The sequence below is a fragment of the Astyanax mexicanus genome, chromosome 9 (genome assembly GCF_023375975.1).
Source record: "Astyanax mexicanus isolate ESR-SI-001 chromosome 9, AstMex3_surface, whole genome shotgun sequence".
Lineage (NCBI taxonomy): Eukaryota > Metazoa > Chordata > Actinopteri > Characiformes > Acestrorhamphidae > Astyanax > Astyanax mexicanus.
Genome location: NC_064416.1, coordinates 25,701,570 through 25,727,460, shown reverse-complemented (window position 1 = coordinate 25,727,460; position 25,891 = coordinate 25,701,570). Strand labels below are relative to the sequence as shown.

Here is a 25,891-nt window from a genome sequence, read left to right as displayed (position 1 = left end):
TCTATGAAATATGGAGTACAACGTTTGTATTAGCGCTACTCCCTCGCTGATGGCAAGTAAAATATAAGCAAATTTGTACTTGTACTGCAATTTTAATGAAAAACAGCTACGAGCTCACAAACAACATTCGTCACATTCAATAAATCGCTTTTTAAAAACAGGCACGCTACGGCCTCCTTTCAGTTTGGGGTCTTTCCGAGGTCCTCGGTTACTGTGGTAACCGCTTTCAAACAACAACAACAACAACGCCGTGCCGTGAGGTCGAGTTAAAGTGTAGATACATGTTTTACGCTTGATCCGTTTCTAAATGTCGATAAAGGAGGATGGGCATTTGCCACCCCTGCCAGCGCCCGAAAGGCAAGCAGAAATACAGCAGAGCAGCACAGAAAGCCGCTTTAGCTTAAAAAATAACACCAGCTATGCTCAGACCCAAAATCTCTGTAATACAGTGTTCACTAGTGCTGCACGACATCGGGGATCTGATATATAACTATATACAGCTCTGGAAAAAGAGACCACTTAAAAAGGACGAGTTTCTTTGATTTTACCAAATTGAAAACCTCTGAAATATAATCAAGAGGAAGATGGATGACCACAATCCATCAAACCAAACTGAACTGCTTGAATTTTTGGAGTGGCATAAAGTTATCCAAAAGCATTGTGTAAGACTGGTGGAGGAGAACATACCGAGATGCGTGAAAACTGTGATTAAAAAACAGGTTTATTCAACCAAATATTGATTTCTGAACTCTTAAAACGTTAAGAATATGAACTTGTTTTTTTTATTTTATATTTGAGGTCTGAAAGCTCTGCATCTTTTTTGTTATTTCAGCCATTTCTCATTTTCTGCAAATAAATGCTCTAAATGACAATATTTTTATTTGGAATTTAGAAGAAATGTTGTCTGAAGTTTATAGAATAAAACAACAATGTTTATTTTACTCAAACATATACCTATAAATAGCAAAATTAGAAAAACTGATTCAGAAACTGAAGTGGTCTCTTAATCTTTTCCAGAGCTATATATTTAAATTCTTAAATTCTTACTGGTAGAAACTGTTGTTTCAGATTATCAGCTATGACTTTTTACTTGTAATAACATCAGATCTACAGATCTACTGACTATTCACATTGGAAGAACAACATAAGCTTAGCTACTGTAATTATGCCTAGTCATATTGACCATAGATTCACTTGTAATTTCTGTACATTTCCTGGCTAATTAAATTTTTAGCAGTAAAATTCAATTTATGGGTATGTACAATTACATTTATACCAGTAGAAATTGTAATTTTGAATCTCCCCTGCAATTCTAACTAGTAAAAAACAGGTCCACATATCCATAAACTTATTCTGACTAGTATGTTTGCTAAAGCAAGTTTTTTCTAATGTAGTTTTGACTATCAATAATGTACATTTGGGATATGTGCAGTTTGAGATCTCTAAAATATAATTTTAGTTGATGTTGAAAACTAGTCAACCCACTGACCTTTATACATTTGTGCTCAAGGGATGTAATTATATAAAAAAATCAAAACTATAAAGAAGATTACAGTATTTATAAAAAGGCAAATATGCTACTATTTTTAACAGTAAGCTCTGCCTTTGTTTCAGGACTTTTCCAGGCAAGGGGGTTCAATGGCAAGTGAAGCCTGTCTCAGTATTAGTCAGAGTAAGTTTCCTTAGGACGTACACTAACACTGACCTGCCATGGAACTCATTATTTTATATTTGTCAGTGTAAAATGATGTATAATTTCTTTCAGAGTAAAGATGCTGATAAACCTGGCTATCTTTCAACCTGGCCTGCCCATGCCTCCTCTCAGACTGTCCAGCAGAAATACCCTTTGTCTGGATTAAACAGGCATCATGGGTATGTCGCTTAACAAAAGTATGATAGCAGTCATATTTAGGCATATATATAAAAAATAATGTCATAAATATTATTTTAAAAATATTTAAAACCACGTGTTTCTATTTCAGTTTTGAAATAATGAGCAAATCTGTTCTTGGCACATACTTCAATCTGTATTGCTTAAATTCATAACACATAACATAACACAAGTTTTACAGCTCTCTGAACTGCCTTGAACTGCAAAATGTGTTATAGATGCAGTGATGAATTTGGAGGTCGCGCAACAAAGCCGCGTTTTCTGGAACAACTCCAGTCCTATCTGAAGAGAGAGCTGACAGCTCTAGACACGCTCAGCCCCAAACTCCAGGAGCGCAAACTTCAGGTTTACACTTTAAAACAATTTCAGTTCCTATAAAACGCTTTATGGAAAGCATGGTGCTTAGTTTTGAAGTTTTAAATATGTATGATGTAATAAAGGGTGCATGCCATCAATAAAAGAATCCCTGTTCACTAAATTAATTTAAGCTGTTTAGTAACAGTGGTTTCTTTGTATCCAACTTTTGAAGGTGTACCAGGAAGTTTTTGACAGTTTAATTGAAGAGTTTACAACGTACAAGCCGCTGTTGTCTACCATCAAGAATGAATATGACATCACGCTAGGTAGGAATAAATCTTGTTTCAAAATAAAATTATTGTTGTTGCAATTACAAAGGCTTGTGCATATTTCTGTGGTTTGCATTAACACGTCACAAAAAAATGCTCAAATCTGATGTCATTCCATGACATAGAAAAGCTATTGTATACATTACAGGGTAACCTTCCTGAAATCAACTTTTGCAACTTGGGATGTCTGAAATACCTGCAGCCATATCCTAACTAAGCACAAGTTTGTACATTCTCACAGCGTATTTGCAGGAGCAGATCCGTGAGCTGAAGCCTCTGCGTTCCCAGTTGGTGCTCTTGTCTGAACAGTGTGATAAGAAGGTTCTGGAGTTGAGGAAGAATGAGAGAGCTGAGATCAGGGCTTTAAAACAGGAGCGCCAGCATTTTCAGCAAGTCATTGAGGGAATGCGGGAGCAACAGAGAGCCTTGGAGACCCAGGTTGGATCTGCTCCATCATTTATCATGTTGTCATTTCTTCTTACATGTCTAGGGATCTGTTTACTGGTGTTTATCAACCCTGTTATGGGCTTTAAAACTTATCAAACCGTATTGAGGATTTTTAATAAAAACTATAACCAATTTATAGTGGCATCTTATTAAACAAATGCAACTCTTAATACTAAAAGATTAAAAGTGAAATTTTGGCAATGCGTTTGATAGATGGAAACAGCTTAGAGCCCAGAAGGACTACAGCTGGCTAATTTTCTCCTGAACTATAGTATATTGGTTAAAGTTTGGGTTTGGATAAACAGGTTTGACAAAAAAAGCTCCAGTAGCTGTTAAACTAAGCAGTATCTTATTTGGATCTGTAGTAACTTAACTTCAATGTGTGTATTTTCAGAGCAGTATGATGTTCTGGTTGGTCTGTTTTTGTATCAAACTTGTTATTCTAAACCCAATTTATAACAAGTATACTATAGCTTTGTCTTATTAAACAAATGCAATCCCCAATACTGAAAGACTAAATAAACAATACAAAGAATGTATGTTGTAAGGATTAGTCAACATAATCAACAATGTCAACAAATTCCAGTGATGGCTAATTCACAACACAATGTGCTGCAGACAGAAATGCAATAAGGGTTAACTAATTGACTAATCAACTAATCACATGAATAATCAAGAGATCAGTTGACTAACAAAATAATCATTAGTTGCAGCCCTAAAAAAATAGGGGTTGGATTCAATAAATTCACAAGATTCACAAGCTATTGGAACATTCAAGTTATTTTTAAATAGTTAAGATACAACTGTTGTCAGAGCACTATCTGTTCTCCAATGTTGTGTTGCTGCGCTGCCACTGAGGGTGACAGCAATAAACTAGGGGTGGGAGATGTGGCCTGGATATTATATCACAGTATGTCAGGGTGTTTTTGTGATAATAATATTCTTGGTGATATAACAGGGTACATTTTAAAAATAAACTACTGGAACAAAACAAATCCTAATTTTCTATACAGTAAAATTATAATAGTTTCAAACATTCAATAGAAACAAACAAAACTTTTTTCTATTTTGTAAACAACAGTAATTTACCAATACTTAAATAATTAAAATATACAAATAAAAAAACTCCAGACTACAGAATATTTTGTGCATGCATCTACAAACAGCAAACATAAGCAATTATACAAAAAAATAAATCCTTAAAGTTTCACAGTAAAGAGCAAAACATGTACAAAAAAGAGTTTTAAAATACACTTCTGTTTAAGACAGAATAATGCTATTTTGACTATATGGATTTTTTCAACAACAAAAAAAAAACAATATTATCATGTTCACACACATTCGAACAGGCAAAATGAAGCATGGAATCCAATCTGAATGTTTCTTCTATTCTTGTCACATGTCCACAAATGTAAAATCAGCATGGTAACATACACTGCAATGCTGTTTACTGGGTGTACACCTTATCTATTCATTCTAATGTTGGCATCTTTAATATTGGCTCCTGCACAGGTTTACCACCTACAGGAGGAGCTAGCGGCCCAGTATCTGCAGTACAGGGATGAGTGTGATGCCCGCAAGCTGCTCATTGCCAAGATCAGCAGCATGAGCTACAACACTGAGGAAGAGCCTGATGGAGACTATAATGGTGATAGTTAGCAGTACACAGTACTAGATAATCCTGAGCATCAGAACATTTGAGTACACATGAGTCAGTTTCAACAGTTTGAAAAAGTTTGCTTGGATTTTGATTGAACCCTGTTAGAGTGAATTTCTTATTTTGCTCTTCTTTTAGAGGTGCAATCTGAGGATCCTGTAACTGTGAAGCTGGCTCTGAAAGTGTGTAGAGAGGATCTAACCAGAGCCCAGGTGGAGCTGAACCGCTTGCATGCTGAGTATGGAGAAGTTGTTCCTCATAGAGACTGGGAGAATTTAGATCACATGTACAAGGAGAACCTACTACAGGTATGAGGCAGTGCTTCAACTTCAGAACATCAAAAGCTTATTTAATGCTCTTATTGTGTTCTGAGTAAATCTGATTATCAGAGCTTCCATGACTTTGTCCATTTCAGACATCTAAACACACAAAACTTATTTTAAATTTTTAATGTAGTGCTTTATTTGGTACAAATTACCAGCCTTTAAAATGGCAGTATAATAATAATGATAAATAGCACATTTAATGATCAAAGATAATTATGTTAGGTATGTTTACAAGAACCTACCCTGATTTTGACCAGAAACACAAAACTAGTTAGTACTTTAAATTTACTCTGGTATTGTACATATAAGAAATCTTATTGGTGTAAATAACTGCATATTCCTCATACCAAATATTACCAACAGTTTATGTCAACAGCTTATGTATAAAATCGCTTCAAAATGTTAAAACTGAGTTCTGAATGTGTCTGTTGCAGCTGGAGACCTTACAATCAGACTTTAACCAAATGAAGTCAGAATATGACATTCTACTAGACGAACACCGTAAGGTCAGCTTGCAAAAAGACAATCTTCAGAGGGAACTAGATGTTTTCCAAGAAGCCTCCACTCCTAGACCACACTGGGAGCAATGTGCAGGTACAGGTCTATAGTATTACAATTCCACACATACATTTATTTGACATTTCAGTACATTCTGTTTACTTTTTGAAATGAATCAGTAAAACATCATATTCTAAAATACAGTGATCAGCCATAACATTAAAACTACTGACAGGTGAAATAAATGTGATAGATTGTCTCATTACAGTGACACCTGTCAATGTTACCATTTTCTGTGCTACTGAGTGAGCCTGGATTGGCAAAGTACAGCAGTGTTTTCCCTTGATGCTCTGAGAGCCTTATTAGTGCATAGACTGTGACTGTTTTGTTTATGTTATTTTTTTTAAGACGTGCTTGGTGGAAGGGAACGCTGGTCTGAGATCTTTGAGGGTCAGTCCAGTAAAAAAAGGCTGGAGGTCCTGTTGGAGGAGCTAAACAGCATGGGCATGGAGCAGAAGGATTTTTTCCCAGGAATGGTAAGAACCCATGTTGTAAATGTTCACTTCCTGTTGCTGGTAAATTTGCTCTCCACCGGATCTGTGTTCCAATAAAGACAAACTTTGTTTCTCTTAGGGTACCTCCAGTAATGTTCCCATCTACCTGCGCTACGAGGGGCAGCTAAAGAACCTCAGGCTGAATAAAGCTGATGTTGTCAGAATTATAAAAGACATATGGAGGGAGAAAGCATTTGAAGATGAGAAGGTAGTCTGCAATGGAAAAATGCCAACTACCTTCTACTCACCTATATTGGGAAAAAAAATCTGAGTGACTTTGTCCAGCCAATAGATTTCATCCTGGTATTGTGCCAACAAGATTATGTGTGTTACCTCAACAAGCAGTTCTGTACGCCACATGGAGAAACACCATTGAGCTCCTCAGTGCACACCAGTGGTTTTGAAAGGCACACCCATGTGCAGTTCCTGGAAATTTCTCATTGGCTCCTGTCATAATCTGTTTGAATATTGGGTGTATCCCTAGCACAGCTTGAGTCTCCATTAGTGTGTAGTCAATCCTCCAAATTACCTTCTCCTTTGTCAGCAAGTATGATTTTTATCTAATCGCTCACTGCGTGTCCTCATTGTTGCAGGTTGGAAGAGCAAGTTACTATTTTTTGTGCTACTAAGTGAGACAGTGTTGGCAATGTACCGCAGTGTACTTACTTGTGTTGTCTATACTGTACAGTTAAGATGGATCTGGTTAAAACAAAACATTTACCTTACATTCCTTATTTTATAATTTAACTAACCAAGGACAGTGAAGTTAAGATTTCTTGTACTGCAGGTAGAACATTTCTTGTTCAGTAAACACTAACTAATTTTTAAACAAATTTTCTGAGGTGAAATTTTGTAGTTATGTTAACATGAAGTCAATGACAGCCTCAACAAAATATTTAGTATTGTTTGAACAAGAAAATCTAAGAAATAAATATTCTTAAGAATTTTTACAAATGCAGATGTTGATGCTAAAAATGCATGATGTTGCCTTAATATTTGGGGTTTCTTTGCCATTTCTTTTTTGTTGTGTAATAAATGAATGGAAGTGATAATGCATTTATTTGTGGTGTGCCTCTCCAAGAGAGAAAACAGCAGCGACCTGAAGGAGTTTCTACACCAGTACATGCAGAGACAGTATGGAGGGCAGGCTGGAGAGTGGATCTACAGTTTGATGCACTGCATTAATTGCAACCTAAAAGATGACTTTATTAGCCTCTTCTATGACATACTCACTGACAAGGTTGGTGTTTCAAAATGAAGCTTAATATTATGTGACAGAAATGATTGTATTCATTATTGTATTGTATTCAATTCCTTGATCCACAGTGTCACGTGTTTGCTAGAACCTTGTCATAGCATTACCTCCTACAGTGGACAGCACAGTGGGTGGATATGATCGTGAGCGGTGGCATCTGTCTAGAATTGTCTATGCAAATAAAAAAAGACTCTGGAAAAAAACAGTAAATATTCAGTGCAGGAGACAGCACACGTATATCCCAAAAGTTAGTTCAGCCTTCTTTAGCTTCCATAGGACATGGCAAAATGACATTGACATGTCAGTGTATTAAAAATGTAGACTGTGATATGTCTGTTTGCTTTACTCTGTTTTTCTGTACCAGGTGCACGAGAGTTTGTACCACAGCCAGACCCAAATGCTTTCCCACCTCCTTAAGGTGTTCGTACAGAGTGACAGCACTGAGAGTGGTTTGTTCACTGCATCTGAATTCAGGTATTCAGGGAGATACATCCATTATAGTAAGGAGGAGTATACAAATATAACATATGTGATATGTGTTCTTGCTGTGGTGTGTGCTTGCTGTGCATTTTTACAACTGCTGATTTCAGTGAGGCTCTCAGGAAAGCTTTTCCACTGAAGGGAGATCAGGATTTAGAGGAACTGATAGCAGCTGCACAGTCAGAACTGGAGACCAGTGAAGGAAGCATTGCCTATCAGAGGCTGTACACAGAGGTGAGCTCTTATACAGGCAATGTCACATTAAATGTGTCTGAATGAAACTATTGTTCTGCACTTATTCTTAATCCTTCTTATAGAGTGTAGTGTGCTCTGATTTTATAAGTGCTTTAGAGTCTAAAGCCATGGTCAACTATCTAATTTTTTTTGCTATTAAAGTGGATGATGTGTTATATTTTACAATACATTTTGTCTCCCATTCAAGGATACAGATGGGAAGCATGGTCACTTCCTTGGTATAGTGAAAAGGCAGGCTACAACAGAGAGACATCAGTACATCAACCAGTTGAGGACTCAGCTGGAGGGCAAAGAGTAAGTGGCAATGATGTGACAAATATATGAAATATAATAATAGTAAATTAGTGGCATTACACTAATCAAAAGTTATTAAATTACTAGAAATTTTAGAGCCATTTCCCACGTGCCATTTTTGCAGGGAAGTCAGTGTGGAGGACTTAACATCTGCTTTCAAAAAGATTGATCCTACACTGGACTCAGAATCTCTGAAACGGTACCTACAGATAGCCTTTCACACTAAAGACCCACACCTGCACCCAGAACTTCTGAGCACTGAAGTACCAATACAGCGCCTCTCTGTGGCCAACGTGTGCAGGGCAGGACTCATGCCTCACCCAGAGTAAACTCTCCATTGTTTGATTTTTATATAATATTTAATAACATATCATGTACACTCTTATATGGATCCTGATCTTGGAACAAATGTTTATAAGAAAGTATGCCTATCAATGCTCTCATGCAAAAACTACTTTATGTACAATGGATGCAAAAACTTTTTCCTTGGCCAGCAGTTGACCTCAAAACCTAATCAACCAAAGCATTTAAGTTACTAATGTACGTTTAGACTACAAGAAAGCTGCAATAAGCAAAATCAGACACAAATAACAATATGATGATTTCTCTTAAATCCTCCATTTTTATTATTTATTTTCTATCCATTCATTATTAAAATGTATGAATATAAAGAATAACTGTCTGATTCAACTTAAAAGTGAAAGTCAAAAAGTGAAAAGAGCAACATTAGAGGATTAGAGAGTTTTTGTGAAAACATGGATATGAGATTGGTTAATTGTATAATCAAGAGAAATAGAAAAGTAACAAACAAATACTATCACTTGTCCTTGTGCTTTTTATGTTGACATGTTTTTATATTTTATTTTAAAGAAACATTAAAAGCTACCAAAAGCTAAACTTAACAAGTGTGTTTTATTCACAAAGGGTAGCCTTTTTTAAAACAGATATTTTTTATGACATTTAAGTTTAATTTACGTTACAAAGATGACCATAACAGAGTTGACATTTTTCACCATTTTATGGTACTTTTGCATCTCCATGTTCCATGATCTCAAACTAGATTTTATTAGATAACATGTCTGAAAACATTTTTATGTATTTTCAATTATCATTATCATTATTTATCACAAAAATATTATTAGAATATTATCACATCATTTATTATCACAAAAATAAATATTTGACTAATAATTAATACTTGTTTTATCCTCAGAATTGTATACAAAATAATAAAAGAAGAAGATCTCTATATCTCTATGATATGTTCTCTCTCCCACATCAGAACACTGCTAATTTAAATTTAAAACAAACAAAAGACTTTCGCTTTTGTGTATGTTTTGTGTAGAAATGTGTGTATATTTGTGTATTATTACCAGCTGTTATTACTATTATTGTTGTTGTTCCAAACTGGTTTTAGTAAAGACTTATGTTGGAAATGGGAAGATATTTATCCTCAGTTCTAGAAAGGACCACATATTTAACTAGCTACAGAAGAAAACACCAACTCCCAGCATTCCTATGTCGGCTAATGTGCGCATGCGCGGCCGAGGAGGCGGTTCGACTTCTCACCGCGGCGCGCGCCGTAACCGCCATAACTGGAACCGGGGGATCGGTTTGGGTTCACTGAGGTAAGTTAGACACCGGTAACGCCCGCGCTGTTTACCGGGGAGCCGCGAGTGTCCGTCTACGAGCTCTGAGCACAGAATCCCTGGAGCACCGCGGAACGGTTCCTCTTTTAGCCAGCCAGAGGCTGCGGGTCCGGCGGACTGTCTGTCTGTCAGGACACGCCTATGAGAGAAAGCGGCGGTACGGGCCGGGCCGGGGCTCAGAGCGCTAGCGCTACGGCGGAGGGCTCAAGTGGCTCGTGGGTATTTTTAGAAAGGAGCGAAAAGTGTGGACTGGAGTCGCATGTCTCTACAGAGCCCTGTGCTGCTGCTGCTGCTGCTGCAGGCCCACATTCTCGCTGGGGCTTGGGGTCTGACACAGCGCGCTAGGTTAGCTCGCCCGTGTTGATATTAGTTAGCGAGCGAGCAGAACGGGGGAATGAATCAGTGCACGCGCAGCAAGCTAGCGTTAACTAGCCGTTAGCTGAATAGTACAGGACCATCACAAGTCAGCGTGGCTAACTTAACGTAGATATGCTAGCTAGCACTGGTCAAATTTGGTGTCTTGTCCAGCTAACTGAGCTTCTAAGTCAGTCACTGGGCTGGCTACAAACCTCACACGATAACTTAGCAGTTTTACTATACTAGCTAGCTATGCTAAGCTAACGTATCTATCTGTGAGAGGAGTCTATGGTTAATTAGCTAGGTTAGCTAGCTAGCTACCCTAGCTATGCTGGTCGTACTGAAGCCGAGCAGGAATTTCACACTGCTAAGCTAGGTTAGCCAATGCTAGCTCAAAATTAGCCAACAGACAGCTCAAATTCCCAAACGGGACTCGGTAAAATGCGGAATCCAGTGTTCTGTCAAAAGTTGTGCTACCTTGTCAAACCGTGCTACCCTGTTGTATATTTAATAAGTTAAAATTGACTAAACGTATTGGATAAATTTATGGTCCAATAACTTAAATATTTTGTATCATCCGCAATTTCTTTTTAATTAAATTACAAATTTTCTAATATTTAAGCAGCTTGTTTAATGCACTCAAGGAAACTGTTTATCATGCAATTATCATGCAAAACACATGAAAACATAAACGTGCCAGTGCCGTTAAGAAGCACATATCAATAGGTATTGGTGTACCAATCTTGATGGGTTACTTAGTTGGCTAACTACACAAAATAGTTAGCTAGTTAACTAGCTAATATAAAGCAGAACTCTTTTGTTATTATCGTAAGTAAATAATGAAACACTAAATGTCCGCTTTTTACCGAACCCTTTCTCAACTAACTTGCTAGTAAAGTTACTTAAGCTAGCTAATATATCTACTAGGTTAGGTAGGTTGACTAAAATATATACATATTTGAGCTGCTGCCATGTATCTAATCTAACAATAATTTAAACGTGTATTAATACAGTCTGTCCCCACAAGAGCCACGCCTCCGTGCCTGCTAAATGTAAAAGAAAACTCATTAGTCAAATTCCCTTTTAAGCTCATCTCAGTCCTCCCTAACAGTCAAGTCATGACTTATCTGAAAACGTGTGACAGTCCAGCGGCTTCTAAACACAGATGTCTGTGCGGTCTCCTCTTGTGGCGACTGAATGAATAAATAGTGTTTCTGTAGTCTGCCTGCTGGAAAAGCTGTGATTTTAGCTTGGTTAACTAACAAGAAAGGGGGGTATAGGGTGAGGCCACTTCCACCCTTCCCAACAAAGTTATTTCTGCTGATTTTCTTTTTTCTTTTGTCAACCATAGAAAACACTACTCTGACACTGATTCTTTTAACCCACAAGAGCCCAGATCTTAATAAATAAAGTTAAATAATTTAAGCCGCTCACTCAATTTTTTTTTTATTGTAATAAAGACGACACACAACTGTAAATATTTTAATATTAAAATCCTGATATAACCGAAAAGACAATTTCATCACTTGCATTTAAACATTTTGTCCTAGAAAGCTAGTTATATTTGAAGTCTTAAAGTTGGACCAGACCTGTAAAAGTAAATAATACTCTTAAGGGGAGCTGGTTTTAATATACCAGTACTAGCCCAGCATTCCTACATTCTGTAAATAAGGTCAGATGATCAAACATTCACACACTGTCCTGTGATAATGCTCTCAGGATGTTTTGTATAGGTCACTTATGGACTTCATGAGTTAAAATAAATGACAGAAGGCTGAAAGGAACTCTAAACATCTTTTAAAGGGTTTGTGGCACATATGTCAATTCTGATACCATTTGTCATGTTCTACACTATTTACATATCTGCAGTTGGATTCCTTTTGAGATGGTTTCCTATTGTGTTCCTGATGGAATTTTATGAGAAACAGTGGAGTTGAACAGTGAAGCATAGAAAGAAGCAGCTTTTGGCCACAGCTGCTTGTTTGTGCAGTATTTTTCATATAAACATAATAAAAAAACTATCCTACTAATCATGCTACAGAATGTGGACATAGACCTGGTTAAATTAACTGGTACAGCTACTTCCTGTTTGGTACTGGAGAGAGAGATTACCTGTTGGTGACAGTTTGCCTGAGCTAAGATTAAACTTATGATAATATTAAACACAAATAATTCTTGTCATGTTGACCATTTTTTCAAAGAGTAAAGATGACAATATCTGGCTAGACCCATTGAATATTTGTGTTATGGTGAAATTGCTTAGTCATTTAGTGTAAGGCTGGCTTTAGTTATCGACTTTACAGATACTACAGCAGATCTGTAGTTAGTAGCTAGTGTTATGTTGTTATTGCACATGTAATAAAACTGCCCCAACCCCCACAAGAGCATATTTATTTTTCTGAGTAAAATTATATCTTTTTCCAGTTCCATGTATGAGATCTTTGCAAAGTAGAGGAAAAAGGGTGGAGCCCTCAAAGCAGTTGTAAAATTCCTTTCTAACGCTTTGCTTTTCAGTGTAAAATAAGCTCACATCTGTGTCAGACACACACTTGGTTTTAGTTATGCATTGGTTTGCTGTTAAGCTATATTATACATTTCTGTATTTCAGAAAAAAAGTAATGTTATATTTAAAACCTAATTAAAACATATTCTTGGTTTTAATGTGTACAATATGTATACAATGGTTTAGACATAAAGCTGGTATCTTTAGTTAAATATCAGCCATTTTGTTATTGTGTCTAATAAAGCTGCAACTAAAAATGATTTTGATTCTCTACTAATCAGCTTTTTTATTAGTCCATTACAAAAGCCTGTTGTGTGGGAGTGGTTTATTAAAAACCCCTTTCACTGGTGACCAGGCATGCATATGTAATCACATTTATAGAGTGAAGGCTAATCTGTGTCCAGTCATCCAGAACATCAAAGGCCCACACAATTATCTGTAATTAAATTTTTTTGATACTCTAATAATCTTTTCTTTTTTTTTTGTATTGCATATTCGGACTAAAAAAGGTACATTCTGATAAGACAGCTGATGACTCTTTTTGTCTTTAGTTTCTATACTGTTTTAATGGCAACATTACTGCCATTGCCAGTAGTTCACGTTTTTGGGGTGAGTTCATGAAATTGCTTTCAAATCCTAAGAAGTGAATGACGAACTGTAGAGCACTGAAATCATGTTGTAATTATGTAATTGGCTTCATGTCTGTATTAGGATCTCTGGGCCTAAGCAGATTTTCCATATAAGATGATGTTGGAGAAGTCATTAACTAGTGGCCCTGAGAGAGAGTAAGGCAAGCTGTGTTGCTCACATCTCTCTGTCACTCACTCTTTACATTTTAAAGAGACTTTTTCTGTTTTTTTTATTATTCATATAAGTCAGTTCATTAGTTATTTGTTAAAGTTGTTTTAATATACTGTGCTCAGAATGCCAGAATCTTAAAATATGTTTTTTTGAAAGGAGGTAATGTTTTTGGCATATTTTGGGTTCTTTTTTTACTACAGTGCATTTGGCAAAACATACTCTGTTTAAATTCTGCAGCTGTTTCACTGAATCTTTCATATGTTGTGTTATTTTAAGGGGCCTTGCAAATTATGTAGTACACAAAGCATTCATTATATTCAGGATATAAAAGCACTTTTATATTCTGTGTTTTTACCCATGACACAAGAAAACATCACAGGCCTATATAAAGTCCCAGGCATGACAGAAAAAGGAACATGATATGTCATGAAACCCATAAAATCGTAAAAAAAATACTGTAATACATTTATGGTCTTATTGCCCAAGCCTAATTATAGTACATTTTACGTAGTTGGTGTAATGTTAAATTTTATTTGTAATTTTTTATATACCTCACGATTCAAAGTGTGCAGTGTGCTTTCCGTAGCATAGAATTAGCAATGTGCATATTTTGACCTTTTAAGGATTTCAGTGTTTCAAAAGATTCAGGAGTCATTTATTGTTAAAATGGAGATAACCACAGTAAAAGCAGTGTTCCTAATATGGGCAGGACACACTTAATTGAAGTTAACAGACATTGTGTTAACGGATGCTTAAAACATGGAATAATCTGTAATGTAATGAAATTTTAAAAATCTAACATTTTTATGCTTTTTCCACCAGTGCCTGTAGCTGGGTGTGTCAGGATGGGAGACAAGCCGATTTGGGAACAAATAGGATCCAGCTTTGTGCAACATTACTATCAACTGTTTGACACAGACAGAACACAGCTTGGATCAATATATGTAAGTATTAATAGATGATTACTGCACGTCGACTTGTATTGTGTATTAGACCTGTTTATGCATCTTGGAGATTTTTTTTTGTTTGTTTGTTTTTTTACTTTAATTTATTCCATCATTAAGAACAAAAACTTATTTACAAAAGCCTGTTGTGTGGGAGTTGTTTCTTTAAAGCCTTTTCAGTGGTGATCAGACATGCATATGACACATTTGTAGTGTAATCTGTGTCTGTGCAACAAAGGCCAATACTATTGATAATTGGTAAGTTAACTTAGGACTGTCTTTCTTCACCAGTCTTACTTCTATCATGAATGTTTCAATCAACGAGATCTTGTGTCTATATCAAGAACTGCTTTCTGTAATATTATTTTTTTCCTTCTCTGTTGTTAATCCTCACATTATAATAGTAAGCTTTGTGTACATATAAACCCCTATAGGTGTATGGTGAAGAGTTTGTGGAATAATTTTCTGACATCAGATATACTGTTGTAGTAAGACATACTAGGTTGACACATTCCTTTCTATTAAGGGGAGAGGGTTTCCCATGCAGCAGAACCAGTCAGTCAAGCATTTCTTAACTGACTACACACTTTCCCACCATGACAGACACAGATTCCATAAAGCATCTAATATCACCATTTTCAAGACCGTGACAAACAAAAATGCTCCTGCCAGGACGATGGCCTATGAGCTGTCCTGGTGTTAAACCCCCATTACCATCATCACTTTTGATCTGGTCACTTTAATACCCAATTAAAATACTTGCGTTAATGTACAAATGTCTTATTAAATGGAAATGGTCTCAGTGATTTTACTTATGTCCTGCTAGCCCATCAGTTTTTTTCACATATCCATACTTTCTTACAGATTGATGCATCATGCCTTACATGGGAAGGACAGCAATTCCAGGGAAAAGCAGCGATTGTTGAAAAACTCTCTGTAAGGATTTACCTTTTTTTATTATTATTATTTTTTAAAACTAAACATTCATGAAGGAGAAATTCACTATTTTTTTCACGTTTTATCATGTAATATTTATACACTAGTGGTAACTGTTTTGTTTGGGTATTAATTTGCTATACAGAGCATTGCATTAAAAAAGCACAGCTCTTGAGTTATTTATAACCAGTGAAATAGCTTTCATGCTGAGTCCAAGCTCATGCAGAGTTGTTTTAGCTCAAAGATATTTAAACTATTTAATACATGGAATCTTCTATTATGAGAACATCTATGACAAGCACTGGTAGCAGTCTCGAGCGTGTAATGAGAGCATAACTGGAAACTCAGGCTAAACAATAACAAACATGGTAAAGGGACTTGTGTGAGTAATCATTCATAGCTACTCAGCAAGGCTGCTGATTGCTCTCTGTATGAATGAGTTTGTAGCCTTTTAGTTATGTGTATTAATGATCGCTTCCGCTCTGACTTTCTACATCTACAAGGAACATCTAGCTAGGAGTGTCCAGTGAGATATGTGTTTAAAAACTCAAGATAAGTGTAGAAGCAAGGAGGCAGTCATAACAGTGTGTAGAAATGTAGTATGTATCAGATGAATACATAACAAACATTGGTGTGGAAGGATGGGATTACAAAAATGTATTTGCCTATTTTGACTGTTCAGCGACTAGGCTCATCATTTTAATACAGGCAAATTAAGCTGTGTTCCGCCTACCTTTTTATCTCAGTATATTTTAGTCATAAAACCTGGAACTTTTCATACAGGCGTGGAATTAACAGGTTCATATACACACTGTATATTTCATTATCTATTTTTACTGAAATGTGAAATTTGAACTTTGCACAACATACATTAAGGTGAGATGTGAACAAGTGTGTTTTAAATGGTCTTTTTTGCCTCTTCAGAGCCTGCCCTTCACAAAAATAGCCCACAGCATAACAGCACAAGATCACCAGCCCACTCCTGACAGCTGCATATTGAGTATGGTAGTAGGACAACTAAAAGTAAGTATTTACACTAGTGTTTATTGTTAGTGTTCATTTCTACAGGGCACAAATACATGTTTGCGGGGTAAAAAAATAACATGAAATCTCAGATATCTGGAAAGTATAAACTGTGTGCCTAAGCACTACATAAACGCCATGTGCCAGATGCCACACAGGGTGCACATTCGTAGATTTAAAATGAAGTGGTATTTCGGAGATTATAGTGTGTGTGTGTGTGTGTGTGTGTGTGTGTGTATTTGTGTGTGTGTGTCAGGCTGATGAGGACCAGGTGCTGGGCTTCCAACAGACCTTTCTGCTGAAACATTACAGCAATGCCTGGGTGTGCACCAATGAGGTCTTCAGGCTTGCCCTGCACAACCTTTGACCTCAGTCCCTCTCTCTGGTCACATGGCCTTTACCTTCCCCTCTGACTGTGTGTAAGGATCTGTGCTCTGCTCGGCTTGCCCTGGTTGTTTTAAACTACTACTAATGATACTGGGCAGCATGCAGATCCAGCTCCTGTTCAAATCCCCCTGCTATTTAAACACTCATCCAGGGCTATATTTATAGCGTATAGAGTTCTTTTGTAAAAACATTAAAGCTTTTGGTATAAGAATGTGTTTATATGTGTATATTTAAAGTCCCTATATTTCAAGATTTAAAAAAAAATGTTAACATTGGCTGGTCTAAAATTAATTTCGAATGGATTCAATAAACAAATAAAAGTCAGCATGGGCAGGTGTGATGAGTGATGTGACATGCACAAATATTGGCATCTGTGCAGGGAAAAAAATTGTATTGTAAATGACTTTACAGTTGGGGTTGGATCTTTGCCTGCCGGGAGACGGGCGGCAGTGGTGGGTCTGCGTGACGTCACCCGCCAGCCACTTTTTCATCGACCCGGCAGTGCCAGACACGTACTGACAGGGGGCTTGCTGACAGTACGCCGGCAGTTTTAAAAACTGTCAGGGAGCTTGCTGACAGTACGCCGGCAGTTTTAAAAACTGTCAAGGAGCTAGCCTAGGATGGACTCTTTCATATGGGAGTGGACCTGTTTTGGCATTATGGAAAAATCATGAGAAATTTAATTTTAAGCATGAATAATAAAAATAAATAAATAATATAAAATAAACAATACACTGAATTTTTCCCAAACTTGCAGGAGTCATAGCCTAGGACAGACTCTTTCAAATTGTAGAGATCATGAGGACATAGGACAGATTCTTTCAAATGGTAGTGGATCTATTTTGGCATTATGGGAAAATCATGAGAAATTTGATTTTAAACATGAATAAAAAAACAATAATAATAATAATAATAATAATAATAATATAAAATAAAAAATACAGTGAAATTTGCCCAAACTTGCAGAGGTGACAGCCTATGTTGTACTCTTTTAAATGGTAGTGGACCAGTTTTGGCATCATGGGAAAATCATGAAAAATTTAATTTTAAACACGCATACAATTTTTTTATTAATATAAAATAAACCATACAGTGAAAATTGCCCACACTTGCAGAAGTGATAGTCTAGGATGGACTCTTTTACAAGGTACTGGATCTGTTTTGGTTTTTTGGGAAACTCATGAGAAATTAAATTTGAAGCATAGATTGAAAAAAGTAATATTAATATAAAACTCTCTCTCTCTCTCTTAAACACTGATGGGATATTATATCAAATAGATAATGTACTGCACAAAATATACAGTGAGGTGAGTTATTTTAATCCGTTTTTTCTCATTTCTGGGCTTAATGTATGTCTGAATTAATATAATAGACTGAAACGCGTCGGTCTCCCGTTCTCTGTGTGCTCTCCTGCGCGGCTGTTTACCGTAAAATCGCACGTATACGCGCATCTAAATTTAAAGCGCGGATGACTTGACTGAGAATTTCCGAAGCGCGGATAGCTTTACTCCGGTCTTACTGTCAGCAAGCTCCATGACAGTTTTTAAAACTGCCGGCGTACTGTCAGCTAGCCCCCTGACGGTTTTTAAAACTGCCGGCATACTGTCAGCTAGCTCCCTGACAGTTTTTAAAACTGCCGACATACTGTCAGGAAGCTCCCTGACAGTTTTTAATACTGCCGGCGTACTGTCAGCTAGCCCCCTGACAGTTTTAAGTAGTGCCGGCGTACTGTCAGGAAGCTCCCTGACAGTTTTTAAAACTGCCGGTGTACTGTCAGCAAGCCCCCTGACAGTTTTTAATACTGCCGGCGTACTGTCAGGAAGCTACCTGACAGTTTTTAATACTGCCGGCGTACTGTCAGCAAGCCCCCTGTCAGTTTATAATGCTGCCGGCGTACTGTCAGGAAGCTACCTGACCGTTTTTAATACTGCCGGCGTACTGTCAGCTAGCCCCCTGACAGTTTTTAATACTGCCGGCGTACTGTCAGGAAGCTACCTGACCGTTTTTAGTAGTGCCGGCGTACTGTCAGGAAGCTACCTGACAGTTTTTAGTAGTGCCGGCATACAGTCAGGAAGCTACCTGACAGTTTTTAGTAGTGCCGGCGTACTGTCAGGAAGCTCCCTGACAGTTTTTAAAAGTGCCGGCGTACTGTCAGGAAGCTATCTGACAGTTTTTAATACTACCAGCGTACTGTCAGCTAGCCCCCTGACAGTTTTAATACTGCCGGCGTACTGTCAGCTAGCCCCCTGACAGTTTTTAGTAGTGCCGGCGTACTGTCAGGAAGCTCCCTGACAGTTTTTAATAGTGCCGGCGTACAGTCAGGAAGCTACCTGACAGTTTTTAATACTGCCGGCATACTGTCAGCTAGCTCCCTGACAGTTTTTAGTAGTGCCGGGTACGTGCCTAACACTGCCGGGTCGATGAAAAAGTGGCTGGCGGGTGACGTCACGAAGACCCACCACTGCCGCCCGTCTCCCGTCAGGCAGAGATCCAACCCCCTCTCTGACTTTACAAGACCTTCTGGAGAGACTCCCAGTGGTATAGCAGGGTACAGCATCTCATATGTGTTGAAGCCTAGAGCTCCTAAAAATATCCTGACGCAGCTGTGTTGCTACAATCAGTACACTTAATGTTTTTCATCAGTTTTTATATCAGTTTTGTGAATGTAATGATAAAATTATATCAGTTATTCTATTATTAAATTATGTGCCCTGACCTAGGGTTGGGTAGTATGACAGTAATAATGTGTTCCTTTTTACATACATATAAGCCAATTCCCTTATATACATTTAAGAGGGCTGCAGGTTTGTTGTATGCTTAGCAAACTGGTTAGGCTTTTTTGTATATAGGGTGTTCAATCTTATGCACAAAGGGTTGGTAAGGCTGCAGGTTTTCTTTTAGCCCCACTGGCCAACATGGTTCCATTATCACGTGTATAAATCCGAGTAACTAGGCATGCAGACTGCTTTTACAAACATTAGTGAAGGAATGAGTTGCACTCAAGAGCTTAGTGAATTCCAGTGTGCTACAGTTAGTCTAGCTGTGAAATTTCCTCACTACTAAATATTCCACATCCAACTGTCAGTGCTATTAAAACATTGTGGAAGCGACTAGGAACAAAAACAGCTCACTCTGTAAATGTAAAACGACAGAGCGGGGTCTGTGGTTTATGAGGTGCATAGTGTGCAGAGGTCAGCAACTGACCTAGGTTGCACTGCAGGTGGGCAGATACGTTTGGCAACATAGTGTACATTAAACAATCTAAGTTAAATTCAACTGGCAGCAAGTCTAAACATGACCTAAAACAGGGGTGGCCATCCTGTAAAGAAAAAAAAAACTCTTTACTCCCAAAAGCCACACGTTATAAATTAACACAAAAAAAGTGCTGACAAATATCAATACTGCAGCAACCACAAGATTGCAATTGCATCGCTGAGAGAACTTTTCCAAAATTTACCTTCACTGTATGGCTTTTCAGCACAATTGATATTCCATGCCAGCTCACAGGGGGCTGAATTTAAAGTGTTTAGCTTGTGCTCGCGCAATTCAGTACCTTTGGGAAACTCGTCAACTGGATGGGCAACAGTTGTGGCACATGGTGGATCTGTAGTCAAAGGCTAGCTAAGCAAATGATGGCTTGGTAAGTGGATTACAGATCCACCATTATGGACATAAAAAATTATTCTGCCTTCTGTCTGTCCTGTAAGTCTGACCTGTCACTCCAATTCAATGTTCAGATTTTCGTCATTTTTTATTAGTAGGGTTTATGGTTTGGTCAACAAAATTTGAGTTTATTTATGTTTAGTAGTAAGTATCCTGCTAGCTAAGCTGAAGCTAACCTATTTTTACATTGGCAGATTTTGTTGATTTTAACACGTTTTAAACTATTGACTAAAAATTGTGCAAAATGTTCACTTACTTGGTAACCCTGTAAACAAATATGACATCAAAAAGAGATACTACCCAACCCTACCGTACCTTACCCTGTACATAGATTTAGAATTTCAAACCAGTAAAGGATGTGATTTCATTTCTGTGTATGCAGTGATTTGGTTTGCAGATATATTTGATAAATGCAACATTGGTTCATTTATATGTACTGATAGTAGTTTAAATGTATTGAAGTGTTTGGACAGCATGTACAGTGTAGTACTGTTTTGGTGTGACCTGCGATCTGTGGTGGACTTCTGCAGATGTATTAGAAATTGTTCTGTATGGGGCTTTAGGGATGAGAAATATGACATTACATGACGTCTATACAGTATGTTGTTTAACAACAGTAGCATATCTTCCAACTCTGCTGTCTCTTTTGTCATGCTTGGGGAGTTTCTGCTACCTCTTTGCTTGGGTGTTAAAGACTGTATTAACCCAAATGCTGTGTTTACATTGTGATGGTTAATGGGCTAGAGTGACTCCGATTACCCCTACTGGGCAGTAGATTTGTAACAATATTTACTGCCTTAGTAGACATGGTTAAAGAGACATTAGTTAAATCACTAATGACATAATGCATTCAGCTGTCCATCGCATACCACTATGGATCCTCCTTCAAATCCAACATGTAAACACAGCAGGTACTAACCCAGTGTTAACTTGGAGCAGGGCTAAGCAGATGACCTAAGAATGTTTAATAATAATATTCTTGGTTGGGGGAATCATAGAGTAACTGCCCCAGTGCATGGACCTGATTTGATGTAGTTTTGGTCCACCTCCTGACATATAGACACTATATGTCTATACTGCTATTGTTCAATAGACACAAGCCGAGTCTGTTGAGTTTTTCCGTATGTACTATAACTAACCCTATTATTTTGTGTTACCTTATTTGTAGGCAGATGATGACCCAATCATGGGATTCCATCAGAGCTTCATCCTGAAGAACATTAATGAGGCGTGGGTGTGCACCAATGACATGTTCCGTCTGGCGATACACAACTTTGGCTAAAAGCACCTGGGCTGTCAGGGATATGGGGGAGGGTGGAGAACGGGGCGCTCCGACCCCTGTGACGCCTGAACCTCTCAGTCTGCCCTTTGTTCATCACTCTTGAGAAACGACACTGGATTCCAAGAAGTCAAATCACAGATAACATGCAGGCATATACAGTAGCGCCTCTACTCCAGACACGAGAAGCGTTTCTTTGCTGAAAGCCCACAACAGATTCATCAAAGTGATCCCTCTTTCCTCTGCTGATCTGCATGATGGGGAGCTCGAATGTTAGAGGACACTCTGGCCAGGAAAAAAGACGTATTAATCTAACCTCTGCTGGTTACTATTTTACATTTTAGTTGTTGAGTTTGATTTTGAACTAATATCTGTCTTAACTGTCTGTTCTCTTTGCTTTAGTACCTAGTGTGTTATCAGCTTGCATTTAGAGTATGCTTCTTAAAATGTTTTTTTTTTTTTTTAAAGAATACATTTCTTTTTTTCTCCCTCTTAAACATTGAAGCCTCCATTCATTGTGATGTCAGGTTGCTCTAGCTATCCAAAGAAACGTTTAACCACCACCCAGACTCCCCCTCTCCCTTCAGACCAGTGTGCTTCCCACCTTCTGCTCATTACTTTCTGTGACAATAATTATCAAGCCACGATACACAATAAAACCTTTGACTTTTTCTTAACAATGTCATCTTGTTCCTCCCCATGTCTGGTTTTACATCTGCCTTTTCCCTCTTACATAACCGGGTTCCTTGTTACAACTTAACATTTATTATATCCCTAAATTATTAAATTTCTGCTGGGATTGCAATAGTATTTATTTTAGTGGGCCACAACGTAAGGGAAAGCTGCTTTGTCCTCTGTGAACTTGTTTAACATGAGCTACTTGAGAAATCTGTTAATCTTTACCAAAAAAGAATTAGCTAGGGCAGAATTCTTTAAGAGGGCAGTCTAAGGCAGCATTGCCGGTATATGGTAAAGACTATGATAACATAGTAAAGGTTTTGCTGTTTTAGCACCTGGTCCAGTTCTTCAACAAGTGAGGTCATACTAGTACCTGGAATGAAACAAAGAATGAAAAGGATTTTTTGTAAGATTCTAATTTAAGTTTCTGAGTAGGCCTTAATTTCTGTGATATTAAGAGAACCAGAGAGAGAAAATTGGACTGAAAATCACAACATTGTTTACACTAACAGGGGCCATAAGTGTTTAAACTCTAGTTTAAAGAAGCTCTTTCACTAGATATTTTATGAAAAGGCATTTGTGTTAGCGAATAGAAGACATGAAGGTAGCTAAAAGACTACATTTACTGTGGTGTAGTTTTGCATTGATTATCTAAGACTTGCTACAGGAGAAAAGGTGCCAAGTGGTTAACTGGGTATAGTCAGTTTATTAAGTTTTTTTTTTATTCTCATGCAAGTTATGGTCTGTTGTGTTCTCAATGCTTGTTCTACTTTATGGGGATTCACTTGTTCCATTCTGCTGAAAAATTAAAAAGTTCTCTGGTGGTTACGGTAGCTGAGTAAGCTGGTCTTCCAGATGAAAACATACCTCTATATAGCCAGAACTTGACCAGCATAGTGTGCATTGCATGTAATATTGGTCATGCTTGGTCTTTCTGGTCATAGTGGTTGTTTTATGGTCATGTTGATCATGCTTGTAGACCAGCTAAAGCACCAAATAAAAAAACTTCCTATGCTGGTCAAGAATATCAGCTTCAGTAAGCCTTGCTGTGTTTTTTCAGCAGGGGCAGTTAGTTGCAGAAAAAGTAAGAGAAGAGGATACTCAGATGTTTGCTTTAAAATTAGCAAGAAACGCCTTCAAATGTACTACAAATTCTTTTTTTTGTCAGTTGCTGACATGTAGCTTACGCTATGTGAAATAAAGAGTTTAAATCGATGAATGATTGGGGTGTTCCTTTTAAAAGACAATTTCACAGTATTAAAGACGACAAACGTGTGATAGCTATGTGTGACACATACTGTTCAGTACAAAGAAATGCTGGTGAGATAGAGTGCAACAAATTGCTCACTAAACTCCAGATTCATTCACTCTGAAAGAGACCGTACTCCAATGCACATTTTAAAAGTACTCTGAGCACGCTCAGTGCAATTACACATTCTCAAAAAATATGGACACTTTAAATACGCATAACATATATATTTCCATTAGCAGCTTTTATTATTTTTATGTAAAGCCAAACAATAGCTGCATTAACCATTAATAAAATGTTAATTTTTAATATTTAATTAAGAATTCTTTGCAGGCAATAAAATCTGGAACCCATGGACATCAAACACTGTTTCCTCATTTAAGATGCTTTGCCAGGCTTTTACCGCAACTGCAATCAGTTGTTGCTGGTTTGTGGGTCTTTTTGTCTTTAGTTTTTTCTTAAGCAAATGATCTAATGCTCTTTGATCAGGTTAAGATCTGCTGATTGACTCGGCCACTGCAGAATATTCCACTTCTGTTGCTTGAAAAACTCCTGGGTTGCTTTTGCAATATGTTCTGGGTCATTGCCCACCAGTACTGTTCAGCCCTGTCCAACTAACTTTGCTGTGTTTGGTTAAATCTGAGGAGAAAGTAAATCCCTGTACATTCTTCATTTCACGGATGTACCAAACTGTTGATTTGGCCACTACTAACATTTCCACTATCTTTCTGGTGGAATGATGATCTGTTTCTTAACTGATGATGGATTAATGAATAAAGAATAGCCAATGAGTTAGATTTTGAGATCATTTGTTCAATTGGTTTATAGGATATTTTTTTTACCTCTTGAATTCTGAAAGTCTACATTTCAATTATATCTCAGTTCTTTCAAATTTACACCGGCATGCAGAACCCAAATTATGAAGATTGTGTCACTGTCAAAATATTACTGGACCTAACCGTATATTGTTTAAATCAAAGGGGGGTGTTTTTAGCAAACAATTCATTGGTTAAAAGTTTACAGCTAGTTAGTAGCAGTGGAAATAAATTGTGCTTTGGAGATCCATAAAAAAATGTTTCAAGCATTTGTCTGTAGTAAATCAGTATTAGAACAGATCATGTTACTGCACGCTCTACTACAGCATTTACACAAACACAACACATTTAAACTTTCATCATCATAACACAGAAAAGTCTGTCTTTTAAATATACTTCTTTTCTTCAGAGAAATTAGAGATGAAGCCAGAGAGTGGTAAGACTGTTTAAACATTTTTATTACCTTCTTTAAAAAAAAACAAGAACTATAGACACTATATTTAAAAAATGAGGTGCTGTGAGACTGTCCATAATTCAAATAGAATAATAAGAAACTATGTAAATTTGGATTTAAAAGTGTGTAAGTAATAAATGTTGATGTTAATAAAGCAGTATAAAACGCAAAAAAAGTGAGTACTGTTTCCCATGGTCAGTGTAACGTTTAGCAGTTTAATTTTCTGACTGTATCGAGCTAAATTCGAAAATAGAAAATTGGATATAAAACTTAATCTTTTTTTTTTTCATTTAGAAGAGTGAAGAAGAAATTTGTTTTCATCCAAATTTTCAATTATATAATTTTTATTTCAGCCTTTGGCAAACAGAATGTTCAGAAAAATTAAAAGGTGAATCTTCTCTCAATTTTCAGATTTGTCAATTCTTGTATTTTTTCCTGAAAATCCAATTGTAAGGCACAGAGATGAAAACTAAAATTGGAAAAATGGATGAAAACATTATTGCACTATATAATAAAAAACAAATAATGCGTTTTTTTACATACAATTTTCTATTTTTGCATTTAGACTCAAGAAGTCAGAAAAATAAATTAATAAATGTTACGCTGACCTCCCACACCTTGAAAAACTTGGAAACTGGAGAAAACTGGTACAGGAAGAGTCAGGTCTGGCTGACCCACATGGCAACAGCACTGGACTAAGTCTCAGTTTCAGCAGTGAAGAGAAGAATTAGAGGTCTGAAAGGTGAAGTGCAGTTATAAAGTCATTGATAAGATAAAAAATAACAAAGTAACTTTTCTAGTCTATACAACACTGCTACAAAAAATATGGGTGTGCTAAAAGCTTTTGACCAGTAGTGTGTATATGTAAGA

At 37.1% G+C, this 25,891-nt stretch overlaps 2 protein-coding genes across 4 annotated transcripts; both read left to right on the top strand.

Moving 5' to 3' along the window:
* The first annotated feature begins 202 nt into the window (after positions 1-202).
* tsnaxip1 (translin-associated factor X interacting protein 1) lies at positions 203-9,178 on the top strand. Its single transcript, XM_022679709.2, has 16 exons — positions 203-357; positions 1,615-1,672; positions 1,766-1,872; positions 2,110-2,236; positions 2,421-2,514; positions 2,759-2,955; positions 4,477-4,612; positions 4,760-4,929; positions 5,382-5,541; positions 5,854-5,981; positions 6,079-6,207; positions 7,081-7,239; positions 7,619-7,728; positions 7,845-7,968; positions 8,177-8,283; positions 8,408-9,178. The coding sequence occupies exons 1-16, from the start codon at positions 308-310 to the stop codon at positions 8,610-8,612; spliced, it is 2,061 nt and encodes a 686-aa protein (XP_022535430.2). The 5' UTR covers positions 203-307; the 3' UTR covers positions 8,613-9,178.
* nutf2 (nuclear transport factor 2) lies at positions 8,461-22,505 on the top strand. Of its 3 annotated transcripts, none has more exons than XM_022679710.2 (5): positions 8,461-8,482; positions 14,416-14,537; positions 15,402-15,473; positions 16,398-16,496; positions 21,715-22,505. In XM_022679710.2, the coding sequence occupies exons 2-5, from the start codon at positions 14,439-14,441 to the stop codon at positions 21,826-21,828; spliced, it is 384 nt and encodes a 127-aa protein (XP_022535431.1). In that variant the 5' UTR covers positions 8,461-8,482; positions 14,416-14,438; the 3' UTR covers positions 21,829-22,505. The 3 variants fall into 3 exon arrangements, with proteins under 3 accessions (XP_022535431.1, XP_007256282.1, XP_049339184.1); XM_007256220.4 differs by lacking the exon at positions 8,461-8,482 and adding an exon at positions 9,804-9,911; XM_049483227.1 differs by lacking the exons at positions 8,461-8,482; positions 21,715-22,505 and adding an exon at positions 16,753-17,207.
* Positions 22,506-25,891: the final 3,386 nt, after the last annotated feature.

Coding starts and splice junctions, on each gene's coding strand:
- tsnaxip1 (XM_022679709.2), top strand. CDS start 308: ATGTCGATAAAGGAGGATGGGCATTTGCCACCCCTGCCAGCGCCCGAA. Junction 5,542..5,853: donor ACACTGGGAGCAATGTGCAG/GTACAGGTCTAT, acceptor ATTTTTTTTAAG/ACGTGCTTGGTGGAAGGGAA. Junction 6,208..7,080: donor AAGCATTTGAAGATGAGAAG/GTAGTCTGCAAT, acceptor TGCCTCTCCAAG/AGAGAAAACAGCAGCGACCT.
- nutf2 (XM_022679710.2), top strand. CDS start 14,439: ATGGGAGACAAGCCGATTTGGGAACAAATAGGATCCAGCTTTGTGCAA. Junction 14,538..15,401: donor CACAGCTTGGATCAATATAT/GTAAGTATTAAT, acceptor ACTTTCTTACAG/ATTGATGCATCATGCCTTAC. Junction 16,497..21,714: donor TGGTAGTAGGACAACTAAAA/GTAAGTATTTAC, acceptor CCTTATTTGTAG/GCAGATGATGACCCAATCAT.